Consider the following 19,369-nt stretch of genomic DNA (forward strand, 5'->3'; position numbering starts at 1 on the left):
TGATAAATGTATCTAACTGAATAGAAGCCAATGGGCTAACATATCTGAGAGATCCCGGTGTAAAGTTTAAAGTTTCCACGTTAAATAAAAGAAAACGAAATTTTATCATTTGTATTTAAGCGAATTTCTTCTATTCAATTAAAATGAGTTTTCCAAATGACATGACCTTAGATTTTTGGCATGCGATCCTTTTAGGAGGATAAATAATGTGGGCAAAACCTAGAATATGATCTGAAATATGAACAAAGGATGAATTTAAAATGAAGCGCCCGAATGGAAACTCTAAGGAATCTCTGTGATCACATTGATTGTTGGAAAAATATCAGATGAGGTCGATGTTCTCAATGTGATACCTGGATGATAAGAAATGTTTCGAAAACGTTAATGAATAGATTTTCAGTCCTGCATTTGTCTCGGGAAAATGAAACGAAAATGCACGAGGTCAGTCGATTTAGAACGGAAATGTTCTTGGTGGAAATGAAATAAGCGCTATATTTAGGAGCGGGAGCACAGGATTCTGTAAAACAGACAGAGCCAGCCTCCCGCTGCACCTTCCCGGAACCTGAGTAATGTACTCAGTGTATGTTCAGAGACTAGGCAGAGCAGCTGGGAAACATGGGCAATGCTGTATATTCAGGTTCCGGGGTTAGGGCTGCCATCAGGGTAAATAGGAGAGAGGCGAGCGTGGTCCGTGCGGTTTCAGATCAACTCTTCCTGACAGCGATGTGAAATGGCAGTGCAAATGCAGACAGGAGCTGGATTACTGCTCGTTCTTATCAGTTTACCACACTGACCGACTCCTTCCAAAACCTAACCAGGTAGTTACTTCTCTGCTTTGTAATAATGTTTGTTGGCGGGGATCGTCTTCAAAACGTTTTCAGCACTTTAAAAAAAACGTTCTGAACAGAATGTGATTATATTAGCGACAAGGGAAAAAATGGCACAGAGCCTTTAGGGACCCCCTGAGGAACCGGTGAGCTTTCACGGCTGGGTGTGTAGCCGGAGGTGGCGGCTTCGGGGTGCAATCAGAGAGACGCTGATTGTTGTACTGTAGTTGGCGGGCCGGCCAGCTAAACAGCGGCTCCGCGCTTTCCAAGTTTTATCAACAGATCAGCTGTAAACTGCTCAACCCGGCCCTTCAGAATGTAGCTAATGGGTTCAGCAAGGGGGAGAGGTCACCCACTTTCCACAGTCCCCGAGTAATGCGAGATCCAAACAGAAACTGCAGCCCTGTCTGATCGGAGCCAGCAGTTCACAAAGACAAACCGTTGGTGAGCTGCTCGGATGGAGCTCAGGGAGTGGGGACAGAGTGCAGCCCCCAAGGCACAGGTAAGAGACAGACGGTGTTAGTGGCTGGATCTTTTAATAGGATCAAGTCAGAAAACAGACACGTGGTGTATCTTTTCTAACGGTGTCTAGGAACTATTCTCTGGGGTATTCCCAAAGAGAAGGAGAGGCGATGATGAATGGGAATTCAGTGGAAATATTGCTGGATGATGTAGACATTCCAAGCCCAGTACGCTCACTGTCTTTGTGAATGTGTGCGTGATATTTCTCAGCCTTGTTCGGATGCTCCGGAATATCTACCCAATCTATCGTGAATGGGAGCTCTGTCTGGATCAGCACCGGCGCTGCCTTCTGACACTCACGTAAGAAACATTCATCACTTAAAACATTTCTGTTAGCGTGTCCACACGGCAGCAGCGGTCCTGAAACAGCGACTTGCGCAAACGTCCCGGGAGTTTACTGTTCGCTGTAAACCCTTAAACCTCTGCTTGGTTTTGCAAGACAGGTTTTGACTGTTCTGTAGATTTACTGCAGTAGAGCGGCCAAGTCAGGACAGGATATAACCCATTAGCAGAAGCGCGCTAGGTCCTCCTAATACTGAGGAGTGGGCCCATTAAAAATGACTTCTTGTCCCGCTGGTGTGTGCTCCCAGATCACACGCCGAAGCAATTTATTTGTGTTCAGGTCGAGCCTAAGGGGAAAGTTCCGATAAATTGGATTTATTTTACAAACAGGACTGAACTTTGTTTTAAATAAATATCACCCCCTCCCCATGGGTGGGAATGGGAATCAAATAGTGAATGTAATCGGAGCAACTGTTTCATCTGCAGATTTCTCTCCTTTAAACTTGCGAGTGGCGCGGACTTGGGAGTTGTAAACAACACTTTTTTAAAAAAGCAAGCGCTCGTTTCCCGGCCGAAGGGAACAACACACCATTGACTGTGAAGAGTTTGTATTCTGTCGATTTTGGCAGAGGGCCAGGTCCTTCCTTTGTGGACGGTAGTGGTTTATTTTCTCCTCATTTACATGGCAATTAGGGTTTGAGTTTTGGTTTTGAAGTAACCTACGATTTTTATAAAAATATGTATGTATCCATTGGCTCCAGTCCACCAGGTTGAATCTTCAAATCACGAGCCCCTCACCGCTTAGTGAGACAGACACTGGAACGCGCAGGAAGATGAACACCATCGTCTTTAATAAATTTACCAACCAAGTTATTTTCGAAGAAAAGGCAAATGAGGTCGAGAGGAAAAGCAGGACCTATATGGAAGTGATGGAGGAACAAGAGCAGGAGCTGATGATCCCGGACAGTCCGTCCAGCCGGAGTCAGAGGGGTCTGCGGCACAGGAGGTCTGGGTATGACTCCTTTTACTGGGGGTGACAGGCATGCGGTTAACTGGGTTCAGAAATGTAGCTGCAGGATAGGCGGTGAAGCAGAATTACCTTGCACACACACACACTTCCCAGCGATACACAGCTATCTGTAATTTTGGACCTGTGTTCTGACCATTAGCAATCCTGAGTTAAGAAATCCTGAGAATAGGTTTCATAAAGCGGAGCGTCATGCTCTCACTCTACAGAGTGCGGCGCGATCTATGTCCTTCAGACATTAATGCATTTTTAAAAAAATCATCCCTTCGCCATATTTGATGGTTTTGCAAAAACGACCTTTTCTGGAAGTGTGATGACCAGTTTCTGATGGTTATCAGCACAATCATTTGTAAATATGTGGCGCCCACTCCCACTTTATTCCGAACACGGCACTGTCCAAACCGGTAACAGTAAGACCCCTGAATGTGAGCACATTATTGACCATATCGAAGCAGAGTCCTGCGGATACTGGAAACCTGACACAGAGAATGCTGGAGGAACTCGGCAGGTCTGGCAGCATCTGTGGAGAGAGTTAATGATTTAAGTTTAATTTTGACTCTTTTTCAGAACTGGCATTATTGATAAGGTTTAATGTAATGCCTCGCCGTTTCAAACATTATGTGTAAATAACAATGACATTCAATACCAATATTTCATAACTTGCAATCATCTTTTCACATCGGGGTTGATCACTAATGTAAACATCCTTCTCTGGGTGGTCAGATGTTGCAATAATTCAGACATAATCGGGCATCTTCTGTATGTACTTGCGCATTCCAATAGAATTAGTTTTATTGTCAGTGTGGGGCACATTTTGTTACCGATTTAAACAAGTTTTCAATTATTTCAATTTCAACTACAAATACAAACTTTAAAACAAGAAAACATTTCAGTGACAATCGTTGATTTTAGGGGAAAAAAATCATTTTTCTTTTAAGATGATGACGTTTTTATAACACGGCCTTCACTAAGTTGAATTCCTGTTCAAACACAACAACTAGCTATAACCGCGACTGTTAGCGAATATCCAGATGACAATTTGCTTTGGGGTCATACGCTAGAGTTTAGCAATACCGCGATGGTCTGGCAGTGTTCAAGGGGACATGAGTCAGAAATATCATCCCAGTGAGAATGTTAAGTTTCTCTGTTCAGTGGATAAGGGGGGGCCTTCAGATTCACAGCGACATCTGCAGCACCCAGTTGGAATGCACATATCCAAGCACCATCCACATCATGTCCCTCCGGCTCTTGACAAATCTTACAAGCCTGATTAGAGACAAAAAAAAAACACCTGCAGATGCTGGAACCCAAGGTAGACAAGCCGGAGGCTGGGAGAACACACACGCCAGGCAGCATCAGAAGGTGGACATGTCACCTTACAAGCCAACCTACTGATCACCACAGTTTTCACATGGATAAACAGACAGCACACTCCATTGAGACACACAGCCCCAGACTCACAACACACTTAAATTTCAGTCAGCGCCATCTAGTTAATAGATATGCTTATCTGGTTATTCCCACGTTATTATGAGTGAGAGTTCGCTGTTCGTAAATTGGCTGCCATGTTTTCTACATTATCACAGCAATTGTATTTGAAAACTGCTGCATTGACTGGGAAATACTCCGGGACGTCATGAGGTGGTTACAGGGACTATATAAACGAAGGATTTTTCCTCTATGAATAAGGCAGAAGCCAAGTTCGGTTTTTAGACGAACAAGGACTGATCCGTGTTGCACTGAGAGGAAACCTTCATTTATACAAAGCCTCATCATGTCTCCCGAGAAACTTCCCAAGCACTTCAACTCATACATCTGAAGCAGGTCATCTAAAGCATGACAGATAACAGGAACCCGCAATAACGATATGCACAGACACAGAAAGGTCTGAACTTGCTGGGAACATAGCCCCACTTACACATTCCCACCGGTGTCTCACATTCATTTCCAAAGGTAATTTTATTTCTATTCAAACATTAAATCACCAGAAACCTGACTCAGAAACAGGGTTCCATTGACTTTTGTTTTAAATTAATGTTGTGATTGCGATAGTGCGGGTGTCATGAGACTTGCTTTCCGCGCACATTTCTGTTCTCATCTTCCCTCAGATAAAATGAGTTTTTACAACGATAGTTTCCCATATGGTCGATTCTCATAGTTTATTCCTGATGAAGAGCTTTTGCCCGAAACGTCGATTTTGCTGCTCGTCGGATGCTGCCTGAATTGCTGTGCTCTTCCAGCACCACTGATCCAGAATCCCATAGTTAAATGTTGGTTCAGAAACGTGGTGTCTGATTTCTGGAGTGTGTTCAAAGGAAATCCATAACATGATACACTCTCGGAGTGTGTAAACTGCCCACACTTTGGCCTTCACTGTACAGGAAGAAATGTACCTTTGAACGCGACTACATTGCTGTCTATGCAAAAGCTTTGTGTTTTTCTTTGTTTTGTGCCTGGTCATTGACTACCTGAATGTTTCCAGCTCTCGGCAGGGCGGAGGTAAGGTGAGGCACAAACGGCAGGCTCTTCAGGATATGGCTCGCCCTTTGAAACAATGGCTGTACAAGCACCGAGACAACCCGTACCCAACTAAAACCGAGAAGATTCTGCTGGCCCTCGGTTCCCAGATGACCCTGGTACAGGTAAGGCCATTTTCCCTACCTCATACAATCGGTAATGTTTTTCTGTTTCCATCTCTACTCAGTACTTGTGTGCGAGCTAGGATTATCCATTAGCGTCTCACACGCACACAAAAAAAATGGGCAAATTGGTTGGCTCAACAGTGAAAATCTGACTGCACCATTGCGTGTATTTGACGGCGATTGGTTTTTATCCCGGTGCTAACAAAATAACGGCAGATGCAGTTTAAATTCCCTACAATGTGGAAACAGGCCCTTTGGCCCAACCAGTCAACACCGACCCTCCGAAGAGTAACCCATCCAGTCCTATTTCCCTCTGACTATTGCACCTAACACTATGGGCAATTTGGCATGGCCAATTCACATAACCTGCACATCTTTGGACTGTGGGAGGAAACCGGAGCAAACCCACGCAGACACGGGGAGAATGTGCAAACTCCACACAGAGAGTCACCCGAGGCTGGAATTGAACCTGGGACCCTGGTGCTGTGAGTAGCAGTGCTAACCACTGAGCCACTGTGCCCTTTTTAAAGGCGAGAAATGTCCTTGCAAATGGAGAGGCCTAGCTAAAGACAATTCTGACACTCAGTCCCGGGATCAAATGTGGACTGAACCGACTGGTCTCAGTGAGGGTCTGCTGTCCCCAGAGAGGGGGCGGGATAGAGGTGGGGGGCGGTTTGGGAGATCGCTGGCCGGACCCCAGTTGGATGCACCAATCACATACAGCAACCTCACCGAGAGATGCTTCTTCTTACATTTAAAGTGTTTTCATTCGTGGCGGGGAATAACTGCACGTATTAAAGTATTTGAATCAAGGCGAAATCACAGTTCTCATTGAAATCTACAAATTTCGCGTATTGGACTCGTGCAAGTCCTCCCCGGTCCCACGTTCATTAGAATCGGGTTTCGTTCCTCGCTCACGAGTTGGAATTCAAATGCATTTCAGCTTACAGAGGAATGACAATGAGCAATTTGTGTGTGCTTTTAAGGCATTGCTAAAAAGGCTGAAAGACGAATTAAGATTCAGAAATGCAATACTGACCCAGATGCATAATCATCCAACAGATTTCATCGAGATATATTTTGCGCTACACAATTACATTCGGATCAACTTTATTCTTATACTCCATATTATAATACACAACCACCTGATGAAGGGGCAGCACTCCGAAACCTAGTGCTTCCAAATAAACCTGTTGGACTGTAACCTGGTGTTGTGTGATTTTTACTTTTGTACACCCCAGTCCAACACTGGCACTTCTAAAATTGTTATGGTGCCATATCAAAACTGTCATTGTATTCAAGAATCTCTGAAAGGTCTGTGTAATATGACAAGGTTTAATTTATGACAGTTTTGTGCCGCTCACGTACACATTGTCGCATTTTGCAATAACAGTGTTTGCACTTCGTTACCATTACTTACAACACAGGACCCACACTTTTCCGACTAAATATTATTCCTCCAAAAATAGGAGCAAGAGGCCCAATGAGGGAAATGGGAGAATGAACTTGTTCCCATTTCACTTTCATTAAATGTACTGATTTCAATTGTTTCACTATGATTTTCCACATCCTTTTTATCTGCCTATTTCTGGTTGTGTTAATAGCACACTGCTATGTTAACGAGGTAGGAAACCACTCTGCATGTGACATGATACCAAGTTGAATATTCCTGGATCAATTGACACTTCTTAGCTTTAAATAGTTTCTTTACATTCGGCCCTCTGACACACCAGTTCACAATTGTCAAACATGCTGTAGGCCATGCCTGACAAGATTATGTAAATGTGTAATGTGCTGTGTTAACCATCTCTTTCTCCTTTTTAAATTCGCCTGGTGACTGAGGTGGAGGAAATAATGGGTTGCATTGCAGAAAAGGGAGAACTCTGGGAGAATCATTTCCGGGTTGTGCAGAAATATATTAAGATATGTCACATTACTTTGCTATTATTCGTAAAGGTTTTTGTGACATTCAGATCACCATGATTGCAAGTAACGTCTGAGTTCTTCATTGTACTTACAGTTGCCAAAATGTCTTAAACATAGCTGTATAGTTCGAGGATATTATGTGAATTAAATTTTGCCATGTACTTTTTACACACAATTGAACACATTGTTCTATTTAAATTCATTTTTCAGACTCAGTCTTGAGGAATGACATTTGCAGAGTCAACTATCTGCTCTGACTCTCAGTCACACTGCCATGAGAATGTAACTATCTCAGTAATACCGCAAGCTTCCTCACACACATTTAAATGGACCATTAATTGGGTTATTGTCACTTCCTTATTTTCTAGTCTTTAATCTTGCTCACTTGTACCCACTGGCCATTTCAGTGAGTTCACAGAGATGTGGCTCTTCTGGAATAGTGTCCTGCTTTTCAAGTTTAGTGCAACATCTCCCTGTGAGCTGACTCATTGGATCGAATGCTGACAAATGTAACATATTTCCAAAGAATTCCGCGCATTTACATTTAGGAAATTAATTTGGCACAAGTGTTAGGATGCTGCAACGAACACTTCTCAGTCGCTTGGATTCTGCGGAAATTCCCGAATGAAATATTTGTTTGAGTTAAGTGAGTTTGTCCTCCATAGTCTGTATCTTTGTCCATTATTGGACAAGGGGGCGGCGAGTGCAGCTTGCAGCGTCCCAAAGGAACAACTCATCCAGCGAGCGATCCTGTCGTAGCCTGCACATGGAGCTGGGAAATAGAGACCAAATTTCAGATAAATCACCAAAAATCCTGCTTGAAACCAGAACCAACTGACTCAGTAACTTTGAAGGATTTAAAGAGCAGTAATGTTAGTTATTCCCGTTTATTGATATTCTGTTTATACAGGTGCTCAACGACATATCTCAATGATATTTATGTGAAAGTAACATTCCTGTAAAAGCTACCAATCAAAACAGGCAAAGAAAAACACAGTAAAACGGCTGCCTGCTGATCCCCACATAGGGAAAAGAAATCCTCGATCAATTATTACATTCAGCAATGAAATGTTTATTTAATAACATTGTAAATGTCACTCTGAATCTTTTCGCTAATTTATCACAATGTAATACGCCATGAACATTAACCGCTGTAAAACGTCAGTTTCCTTGCGATCAGATCGCTGAATTGTAGCGAATTTTATTTATCTTAAAACACTATTGCATTGAAATTGGCTGCTTGGGATAAAACAGCAATATTGAGACAGATTAATAATCTGTCCTGTATGCTTACTGCCACTCCCCCCTGAGCATACACCCACCGCGAATTCACATTCACATGGCAACGGTGGCATGTTGGTTGACTGTGTTGACGCACTTAAAATCAAATATGAATTCAATACTGAGAAAATCAGACAGCTTCTAATTTTTAACAGCGACAAAGCCATTTTAAATACGACAGATTTGATAGTTACCCATGTTGTTGCTGCAATTTGCTACATTAAGTTGTTCAGTGCTGCCTTCTAACTAGAGTTGCTAGTTTCGCACAGAGTGGTCCAAAGCTATTAGTATATTGCTTTCAGCTTCAGAAAATTGCATCTCAATCAATGCAAGCTGAAACGTCTGTGCCGTGATCCTTCTCTGGACTGGCTTTAAATCATTCAATAATAGTAATAATATTAAAGTGAAGTCTGAAGGATCTTTGGAGACTTTATAAAAAAAGGTTTATAGAGATGTCTTTCCAACAGTTAAAGTTTATGCTGCAGCCAATGTGAAACCCAAACAATCTGAGCCTAACCTTTCAATCAATACTACAAACTAACTAGTCCATAAAGAGCCATTTCAGGAAAGTTGAGCAGTCCAGAGAGAAATGATAACAAGTGTTCAGCAGTAACTGATACAGAAGTCAGTTTTCAGCAGTTCTGATCATTTCCCAAAAGTGAAGTTTCTTTCTAAGTTCATTATCTTTGATTGTTTTTCATATTTCCAAACTGCAGATATTTTGACAGTTGGTAATTGATGCCAAATCCATTAGGCATTACATTTCTTTTAGTTAGCATTGTGTCTCTCAGGCCCACCCCAGCAGAATATTACTTCAATCTTTTACTTGCAGTCACTTTAAAGGTGTTGTTAGGGAGGGACTTTCCATGATTTTGACCGAACAGCAGTTAAGGAATGGTGATGTAGTTCTATGTCAGAATGGTGTGTGACTTGGACAGAGATTTGCAGTTTCCTAGCAGCTTGCTTCTCTTGTCTTTCTAGATGGTAAAGGTCACAGTATCGGAAGAAGCTGTTGAAGGAGCTTTGACAAATCATTAAATTGAATTTGGTAGATGATAAGTGCTAACACTATACACTGGTGGTGGAGAAAATGAATATTTAAAGTGGTGAATGGGATGCCCATCCAACGGATGGATCGTTTTGGATCTTGAGTTGTGTTGGAACCTCAATCATTCAGGCAAATGGAAGCCAATTGCCCACCTTCCTGTCTTGTGCCTTGTAGTTGGTGAACAGGCTTTGGAGAGTCAGAGGTGAGTTACATGCTACAGAGTTCTCAGTCCCTGACCTGCTGTTGTAGCCAGAATATTTCTATGGCTAGTCCAGTTCAGTTTCTGGTCAATGGTAATCCCAATGATGTTGATGGTTGGGGGAATTCACTGATGAAAACACCATTGAATTTCAAGTAGATATGTTTGGGTTCAGTCTTATCAGACATGGTCATTTCTTAGCACTTGGCCCTCCTACTGACTTAAAGTTTACTAAGGTCCCTTGATGCACATTTTGTCCAATATAACCTTGATGTCAAAGTCAGTCATTCTGTTATCCTTCACAACACTTATCCCTGATGGAATGTAAAATAAACAAGCTGTATAGTAAGCATGACTTGACAGCAGTGTCAATGAAACCTCCCATCATTTAGCTAATAATTGAGGTTAGACTGGCAAGGCATTAATGGGCAGATTGGATTCATCCTGTGTTTTGTTGACAGGACTTACCTAGACTCCTTTTCCAGTTTCTTGGGTAGAAGTCTCTGTTGCAGCTGTACACAAACAGCTCAGATTAAAACTCAAACCTAAATTAATGCAATGGTTGTTATTTCTAATTTTCTATTCTTTCTATGTGCCAAATTGCTGTTCTTTATTTAAAACAGACAGGCAAGGTCTTTTCATCATTGTTTAATTGCAACCAATTTGCTATTTTGTGTTTGTGAAAGCATTTATTATAACTTCATCCAATTGTGATTCCATCAACATTCAATCTCTCATAATATTTAAAATATCTTTATAGTACTCAATAACATCTGCAGCCAGGTCTCAGATTTGCTTGGATTATTTTTAAGCCTTGTACTTCGTCCAACTGGCAAGACAATGCTTGCTGCTGGTTAGCTGAACTCTTCTGCTCCCCCCTGTGACCACAATCAGCATGAAGTCTTTCCTGCCACGTTCTATTGCACTGTCTTTACAGAACTCAAAACAAGTTCTGCTTCTAGTGAGCAGCCAAGTGAAGTGTCTCAGTGCATCAACATATGGTGACCCTGCTGCTGTGAAATCTTGTCTACTACACTCGACTCACTTGTTTTAACCATTTCATTTCGCGTCAGAAGAAGAATTCAATAGGATTAAGTTAAAGATCTCCCAAGTCCCTAAACTTCCATGCTCACATATGAAAGGCCCCACTAGAAGGGATTGAGGAGACAATTTCTGAAGCAAACTTTGGACACCTGGAAGTTTCACCATAATTGCTAACAAATAGCTTTGCTTACCACGATCAACTTCTGTAATACAAATGGAAAACCTGTACTTTAGGAAAGCAGTTATTGGAATCAAAACAACTGCTCTAACTATTTTAGAAATGGGTCACCTTTTATAATTATATAATTGAAGTCCAAAAACAATTTCACAGGAATTTGAATTTGGTGCCACAATAAAAACATTTGTGGAAATATCATGAGCGGCTGAAGTGTTCTTTTTAAATCTAACATATGTTATATGAAGGTTTGAAACAGAGAAATTATTTAAGTATATGTGTTGACATACAGCTGTCATATAAGTATCAAATTATGCATATTTATATTTGTAATGAACAAACACAAGTCATCAGTGTTTCTGGGTGACACTTTCCTTAGCTGATAATTTTGAACACTTGTCTCGTTATCAACTAACCTTTTATTAATGAAATTTCATGTTTTTGGAATAGGTTTCCAACTGGTTTGCAAATGCCAGACGCCGCCTGAAGAATACTGTTAGACAACCAGACTTGAGCTGGGCATTACGTATAAAGCTATACAACAAGTATGTGCAAGGCAATGCAGAACGACTCAGCATTAGCAGTGATGACACATGTTCCGAAGGTATGGCAAATGAAGAAAAAATGATTGTTGTGTTCCATGCTGGTACCAGTGTCATGGTGAATTCTGTAACTAGAGTTGTAGATGTTGTTTTAAATTAATTAGTGAGGTTGGGGAAGAGCTCAATTCAACATAAGTTTAAAACTAAATCAAAAAGAAATGAGAGAGTGGAGATACAGCATACTGAAAAGGCAAATGATAAGCCAAGTGTGACAGAGAGGGGTAGAAGATATGTGCAGAAGAGTGCATCAGAAATTAGAACCAGGATCAGTCCTATGGCTTCAATTTTTACGATCGATATTAATGACTTTAAGAGGTCAGAGTGAACTATATCCAAATTTACTGACAATGATAAAATGGGTGGAGGGGCATGTTGTGATGAGGACATAGAAATCTGCAAGGGATTTGGAGAGGTTGAGCAGGAGGGCAAAAACTTGGCAGATGGAGTTTAACGTAGGAAAATGGTAGATCATGCACTTCTAATTTAATAGCAAGACTTAGTTAAATAGAGAGAGGCTCCAAAAAAATGCAGTACAAAGGGATCTCAGTGACCTTGTGTATGAAACATAAATAATAGCATAGTGGGGGTGCCGCAAGAGATTAAAAAAGCTAATGGAAATTTGGCCTTTATTGCTCAGGGATTGGAGTTTAAAAATAGGGAAGTTTGAAAAGAATGTTACTGTGTACAGCTTTTATCACTGTGTTTCAAAAACCATATACTGGCATAAGAGACAGTTGAAAAGTGATTCAATAGGCTGATTCCAGTGATGAAGGGGTTGGCTTATCAAGAATAGCTAAGTAGCTTACCTGTAATCTTTAGAGCTTAGTAGAGTGAGTGTGATTTTAATGAGTTTCTGAGGGGACTTCACAGGATAGATGAGTACGTGAATAAGAAGGGGTTAGAGGGATATGGGCCATGTGCTGGCAAATGGGACTAGATGAGCTTCGGATATCTGGTCAGCATGGATGAGTTGGGCCAAATGGTCTGTTTCCCTGCTGTACATCTCTATGACTCTGTGTTAAGATGTTTCCACTTGTGGGAGGAACTCAAATGAGGGGACACTTGCAGAATTAGGTGACATTTGTTTGAAACTGAGCTACGAAACAATTTTTTCTCCCAAAGGGTAATGAATGTCTGGAATTCTCTATCCCAGAGAATTATTGAGGCTAGATCATCAAAAGTATTTAAAGAGGAGGGAGACAGGAGTTGATGGCTGTGCTAAGCTAGTGTAAAAGTGGAATTTTGGCCTGGCCAGATCCTGTTGATTGGTGGGACAGGCTTCAATAGCCAACTCCTCCTTTTTCTTATGTTATTATAGTTAATTGGCACTGCCTTATCTGGCAGTGCCTTTTCCTGATGAAGGGCTTGTGCCCGAAATGTTGATTCTCCTGCTCCTTGTATGCTGCCTGACCTACTGTGCTTTTGCAGCACCACACTCTTGACACTGCCTTATTACTGAATGATCAGCTATTTATGGCTATAGCAGTCAACCTACAATCCAACAAGGATTCTGCTCTCTGAAGAGAAAATAAAATGTAGTATAAAGTAAAAACACGTCATCTCCAACATAATTTACAGTTAAGCACAAATTATTTATTTAAAGGAATGGATTTGGGTATAGGTTTGCAGGTTCCTTTGTGCCTGCACAATTTTTAACATATTTAAAAATTGCAAACTTTTATAAATGCATTTTAATTAAGGATATATATTTGAGATGATGTAACTATTCTTGTATATTATTACATACCAACGTTAGTAAAGGTTTTTGTTTTAAAGTCCTGGTGGGACAATCTCTAAAAAAAGCAAATTAAAAGACGTCATATCAAACAAGCTATAAATTTAATATTTTTCTTGTTTTTGTTAAATTTAATGAAAAAGTAGATGGAGTAAACTGGTGAACAAGAATAAAAATATAAATTATTGGAGAAACTCAGTAGGTCTGGCAGCATCTGTGAACGGAGGAACAGAGTTAACATTTCAGGTCTGATTTGACTCTCCTCCAGAAACCACAAATGATTGAAAAGGCTGACTGACCTTCTGTCAGATTTTACCACCATTTACAGTTTGGGTCAAAGGAAACAAAAAACATTTTTAAGGGCAAGCAAGAAAAAACACCTAAGTTCTGCGTGTGAGTGGGAAGTGATACAAAAATAGAATTATTATGCACAATTAAACCTGTAAGTTTATTGTTTAAAGGAGTGATAAGGTTTTAAAGTTTCAACAGAACCTGTTGAAAATAGAGTGTAACAGCTTTGCAGTGTTTGTGATCCCATTCATCATATTAATCCAATGATTCTCTCAGGACCCCTAATTATTTTCAACGACTCAGTTGAACTCCTGCTAACAGCCTTGTCTCAACTTCTTCGGTACATTGGAAACAAATCCACAAGCAAGATATTTTTAGAGATGAATGGGTGATATATATAAAATATCTTTGGCCTCAAAAGTGAAGTTGTTATGTGAAATATACTGATGCAGTTCAGATTTACCAGAAGTTGAGACAGGAAGGTTTGTGTTGGACGCACAGACTGAGTTGAATGAGGTTGGATTGCACTATCATGAGAAGGTAGACCACAGTGAGCAGGAAATTTGGGAAATGCTACACAGCATTTGCTACCAATTTCAATCAATGTTTAGTTTATTATGTCCTCTGAAGAATACAAAATGTTCTCACTTATGGTTAGCTCACTTTAACCTGAGTTTTAAAATGTTAAAGGCAACAGGATATGTGCCTCATTAGCCATGATGTAATGCACTCAGTCCAACCATTCTCTGGTGTTCCATTTAAGTGGCCATTTTTCATGTATAAGGCAATATAGTAAAAGCTGGTTCACAACTTAACTGCACAGAGCAGCCTAGCTAATCCCTTTTCCCTGCTCTCCCTAGAAGCGCACTTCCCAGCACAGGTCACTGGGAGACAATTCTACATTTTCCAGTCAAGAGACACAAAGTTAATGGCAGCACACCTAGCAAATTCTTGAAGTTTGGATTAACATAAACATGTAGGGAATATAAGCTTTAGTGTATTGGTGTCTCTCCCATGTGGGATAAGCAAATGCATCCCAGCTGTCCAGATCACCTGAATGACGAATTAACAAGCGCCGATGATCAGAACAAATGCTTCCACACATGAAGATCTAGATGAGATCAAGGAGGGATTCTGAACTCACCTCAAGCAAATGCTAACCAGAATACCAGTAGGTGATGCATTGAATATCCTTGAGTTAGGAAAGATGTAAATCTCTGGAACAATTTGATAGGCAGGAAGGAATAGTGAAAGGCAACATCATTGGAATGCCTTCCCAGTGAACTGTTGAGAATATGACCTTGTCATAGCCAAGACTCTGATCTGCTGGTGAGACAAGCTCATGACCACATGGCCACACTCAGAGTCCAAACTGCGGTACCTTCTTGATTTTATCATTGCTTGAACAATATTATAAAAGATACCAATGACTGCTCAACCAATCACTACCTTATCAATCAACCATCTCCATTAGCATGGCACTACACAGCAGAGGCATCAGAAATAATACCACAATAAAATTCATATCAAAAGCCTCAAAGATTCCATCAGGTCACCCTTTTCACATACTTTATTGTAATAATACAGTTGTCAGTGCTTGCCTGCCAACTCTCAACTCCAGCCACACTTCCAGATCAACCCCAAAGTCCATTATAACAACTACCTGAACCTGCTTCGGGCACCTTAAAGAGCTGGAGAATGATCATCAATGGTAATTTCATAAGATCTTCCAAGTCCTATAGGAAGAAAAGTGTTCCAACAGCAGAATCCATTCCCATATTGCCCTGCTTGAGGGGTTATTCACTCAAAACCATCTCCACTGGATGAGACATGTTATCCGCCTGACACTAAATTCCCAAAGTAACTGCTCCACTTGGAACTTAGTTGCTGCAGGAAACTCCCAGAAGGACAGCAGAAAATCTTTAGAGCTGTCCTCCAAACATTCCTGAAGACGTCAAACATATATCCTGGAGGTCCTGGCTTGTGACCAGCCAAAGTCAAGAAAGTTCATTCGGGAAGAGAGCAAATATGTTGAGAGACTTTGGTTTGAACATGCAGAAACAAAGTTGAGGAAAAAAAGGGACTGCATAAACCTCCAAACAGGCGATGTACTCAAATCTTAAAACACCACCTTTCCCACATGTCTGCACATCGTACATGGTCATCTCAGAATCCATCAAACTGGAGTGGTAGGAAGTCTCTCCTGACAAAGACCACAGACTAGCTGATATCAGAGTTAGGATTGTATTTGAGGCCTCTTTGTTCTGTGTAACTGAACACCATATTATTGCAGACCTGGATAATCAGAACATGTTTACAAAGTGAATGGCCCAAATACTTAATTATCATTAAATAATTAGGATTAAAGTCAAATCAGGAATTGTTTCAAAGTCCACACATTGTTTTCATTCATGATAATGCTATAGAAACACAAAAACATAGAAGATAGGAGCAGGAGGAGGCCATTCAGCCCTTTAAGCCTGCTCTGTCTTTCATCACGATCATGGCTGTTTTTCGAACTCAATAGCCTAATCCTGCTTTCTCCCCATAACCTTTGATCCCATTCACCCCAAGTGCTATATTGAACCACCTCTTGAATACATTTAATGTTCTGGCATCAACTATTTGCTGTAGTAATAAATTCCACTGACTCACCACTTTTTTGGTGAAGAAATGTCTCCCCATCTCCATCTTAAATGGTCTTCCCTGAATTCTCAGACTGTGACCTCTGGTTCTGAATGCACCCACTATCAGCAACGTCTTCTCTGCATCTACCCTGTCTAGTCCTGTTAGAATTTTATGTCTCTATGACAGCCCCCTCACTCATCTGAACTCCAGCAAAATCAATCCTAACCTAGTCAAATTCTCCTCATGTCAGTCCCGCCATCCCTGGAATCAGACTGATAAACCTTCACTACACTCCCTCAAGAGCGAGAGCATCCTTCCTCAGAAAAGGAGACCAAAACTGTACACAATATTCTAGGTGTGGCCTCACCGAGGCCTTGTATAACTGGAACCACACATCCCTGCTCCTGTACTGGAAACCTCTCGCAATGAAGGCCAACATACCATTTACTTTCTTTACTGCCTGCTGCACCTGCATGTTTACCTTCAGCAACTAGTGCACAAGGATACACAGGTCCTGCTGCGCACTCCTCTCTCCCAATTTACAGCCATTCAGGTAGTAATCTGCCTTCTTGTTCTTTTTCCAAAGTGAATAACCTTACATTTTTCCAAATTATACTGCATCTATCATTGATTGGCCGAATCACCCAACCTGTCCAGATCATACTGAAGCATCTCTGTATCCTTGTCACAGTTCATCGTCCCACCTAAGTTGGTATCATCCGCAAACATTGAGATGTTACATGTTGTTCACCCATATGAATTATTAATATATATTGTGAATAGCTGGTATCCTAGCAAAGATCTCTGTGGCACCCCATTAGTTACTACCTGCCAATTTGAAAAGGACCCATTAACTCTTTGTTTCCTCTCTGTCAACCAGTTTTCTATCCATCTCAACACATTTGCCCAAATCCTGTGCACTTTAAACCTTGTACAATAATCTCATATGTAGGAGTTCGTCAAACACTTTCTGAAAGTCCAAATATACCACATCGACCGGCTCCTCCTTGTCATCTCTACTCATCACATCTTCATAGAATTCCAACAGGTGTGTTAACTATGATTTCCCCTTCATAAATTTATGCTGACTCTGTTCCTGCCATTGCTTTCTAAATGCTCCACTATGAAGTCCTTGATAATGGATTCAGGCGTTTTCCCCACTATCGCTTTTAGACTTACCGGTATATAATTCCCTGGTTTCTCTTAACCTTCCTTTTTGAATATTGGAGTAACATTAGCTACCCTCCAATCTGCAGGGACTCTTCCAGAGTCTACAGAATCCTGGAAGATGACCACCAATCCATCCAGTATTTCTAGAGCCACTTCTTTAAGTGCTCTGAGTAGGCTGGGACTTCTTTCCCTGGTGGTGACCTTACAGGGATTTATAACATAATGAGGATGAGGATGAATAGCCAAGGTCTTTCTCCTTGGGGAAAGGAGTCCAAAATTAGAGGGCATAGTTTTAAGATGAGGGGGGAGAGATTTGAAAAGGATCAGAGGGGGTAACGTTTTCCTGCAGATAGCGTGCATATATGGAATGAGCTGTACTCAGTACTCAGCAATAAAGAATATTTACATAATTCCCTTTTAAAGGATATCACTGAATCTGCTTTCAATCATAATAACTTACCCTTTTAAAAAAAAACTCCTCATTTCATGTCTGCTTCTTTTGCCTGTGTTCTCTGGTTAATATTTTGTCTGCCATTGAAATAATTTCTCATGATTTTCTCTGTTAAAGATTATAATTTTGAACGCTTGTATCAAATCACCTCTTAGCTACTTCATTCGCAGGAGAATGGCCTAGTTTTTCTAATCTATTGATTTAACTGAAATTCCACATCCCTTGTACCATTCTAGTAAATCTATTTTGCATTCACTCAAAGGCCTTGATATTCTTCCTAAACTGTCATGTCTAGAATTAACTGCAATATTTTAGCTGGGGGGGCTAACCAAGGATTTGTAAAGACTTAACATAACTTCCTTGCTTTGTATCTCTGCTCATGAAGCCAAAACTCCCACATATGAAAAATATTTTATTTTTCTCATGTATCCAATCACATGATCTTTAATTTTATTTTACACTTTATAAATCTTAGATGTGGAACATCCACCGAGAAACCTTACAGATGGAGAATTCAACAAACCAGTTCAAGCTGTTGCTAAAAAGGAAAGTCCTATCCTGAAGGCAGTTGGAAGACCAGGCACAATAATCAATGAGGATTATGTGTCCCCACCAAAATACAAAAGTAGCTTGTTACATCGCTACCTGAATGACTCCTTAAGGCATGTCATGGCATCAAATGCAGCTATGAAAGCTACTGACAGGAAAAGACACCATTCTGGGTCCTTCAGCTCCAATGAATATGAAGAAGAATTAGCATCACCATCGTCATCTGAGACAGATGGGAACTTTGTGTATCGTACTGGTAAGGCTTCTGTACCATAAATGTTTTTTTTTAACAAATTTATTCCTGGAATTGAATGTGAATGCCCATCATTTACTATCCATACACAGGTGTTTCATGACAAGGTGGGATGGTGTTCTTGACTGATTAGATTTCCTACAGTGTGGAAACAGGCCCATTGGCCCAACTAGTCCACACCGACCTTCCAAAGAGTAACCAACCCAGACCCATTTCCCTCTGACTAATGCACCTAACACTATGGGCAATTGAGTATGGCCAATTCAGCTGATCTGCACATCCTTTGAACTGTGGGAGGAAACCCACACAGACACAGGGTGAATGTGTAAACACAAGGCTGGAATTGAACCTGATGCTGTGAGGCAGCAGTGCTAACCACTGAGCCACCATGCCACCCCACTACACAGTCCTTTTCTTTGTAGCATTTTGATGAAAATGCTGGGTCCCCGCTGAAGGCCATTAATGATCAATCAAGCTGGTGTGAGACTGAAATACCATATCAGTTGGAGCAGTAAAACTAACATCTTTTCTTTTCCAAGAACATCAGTGCACTCTTTGAGGTTTTACAACAATCTGACACCCTTTCTTGATGCTAGTTTTCATTTGTTAAAGCTGATTGTTAAGGCTAAATTCCAATTTTCACATGTACAGAATTTCACTGAACCTTGATCATGTTATGTGATGCTTTCAATCCAAGAATTTAGAAACAACAGTATT

At 40.8% G+C, this 19,369-nt stretch overlaps 1 protein-coding gene across 4 annotated transcripts; it reads left to right on the forward strand.

The window, feature by feature from the left end:
* The first annotated feature begins 704 nt into the window (after positions 1 to 704).
* Positions 705 to 18,845, forward strand: mkxa (mohawk homeobox a). Of its 4 annotated transcripts, none has more exons than XM_043685936.1 (5): positions 705 to 818; positions 2,393 to 2,643; positions 5,141 to 5,300; positions 11,424 to 11,577; positions 18,326 to 18,845. In XM_043685936.1, exons 2-5 carry the CDS (start codon positions 2,465 to 2,467, stop codon positions 18,673 to 18,675), a joined length of 843 nt encoding a protein of 280 aa, XP_043541871.1. In that variant the 5' UTR covers positions 705 to 818; positions 2,393 to 2,464; the 3' UTR covers positions 18,676 to 18,845. The 4 variants fall into 4 exon arrangements, with proteins under 4 accessions (XP_043541871.1, XP_043541869.1, XP_043541870.1 ...); XM_043685934.1 differs by lacking the exon at positions 705 to 818 and adding an exon at positions 1,552 to 1,649; XM_043685935.1 differs by lacking the exon at positions 705 to 818 and adding an exon at positions 1,552 to 1,649 and having other exon boundaries at positions 2,393 to 2,637.
* Positions 18,846 to 19,369: the final 524 nt, after the last annotated feature.

The sequence above is a fragment of the Chiloscyllium plagiosum genome, unplaced genomic scaffold, assembly GCF_004010195.1.
Source record: "Chiloscyllium plagiosum isolate BGI_BamShark_2017 unplaced genomic scaffold, ASM401019v2 scaf_7556, whole genome shotgun sequence".
In the NCBI taxonomy this organism is placed as follows: Eukaryota; Metazoa; Chordata; class Chondrichthyes; order Orectolobiformes; family Hemiscylliidae; genus Chiloscyllium; species Chiloscyllium plagiosum.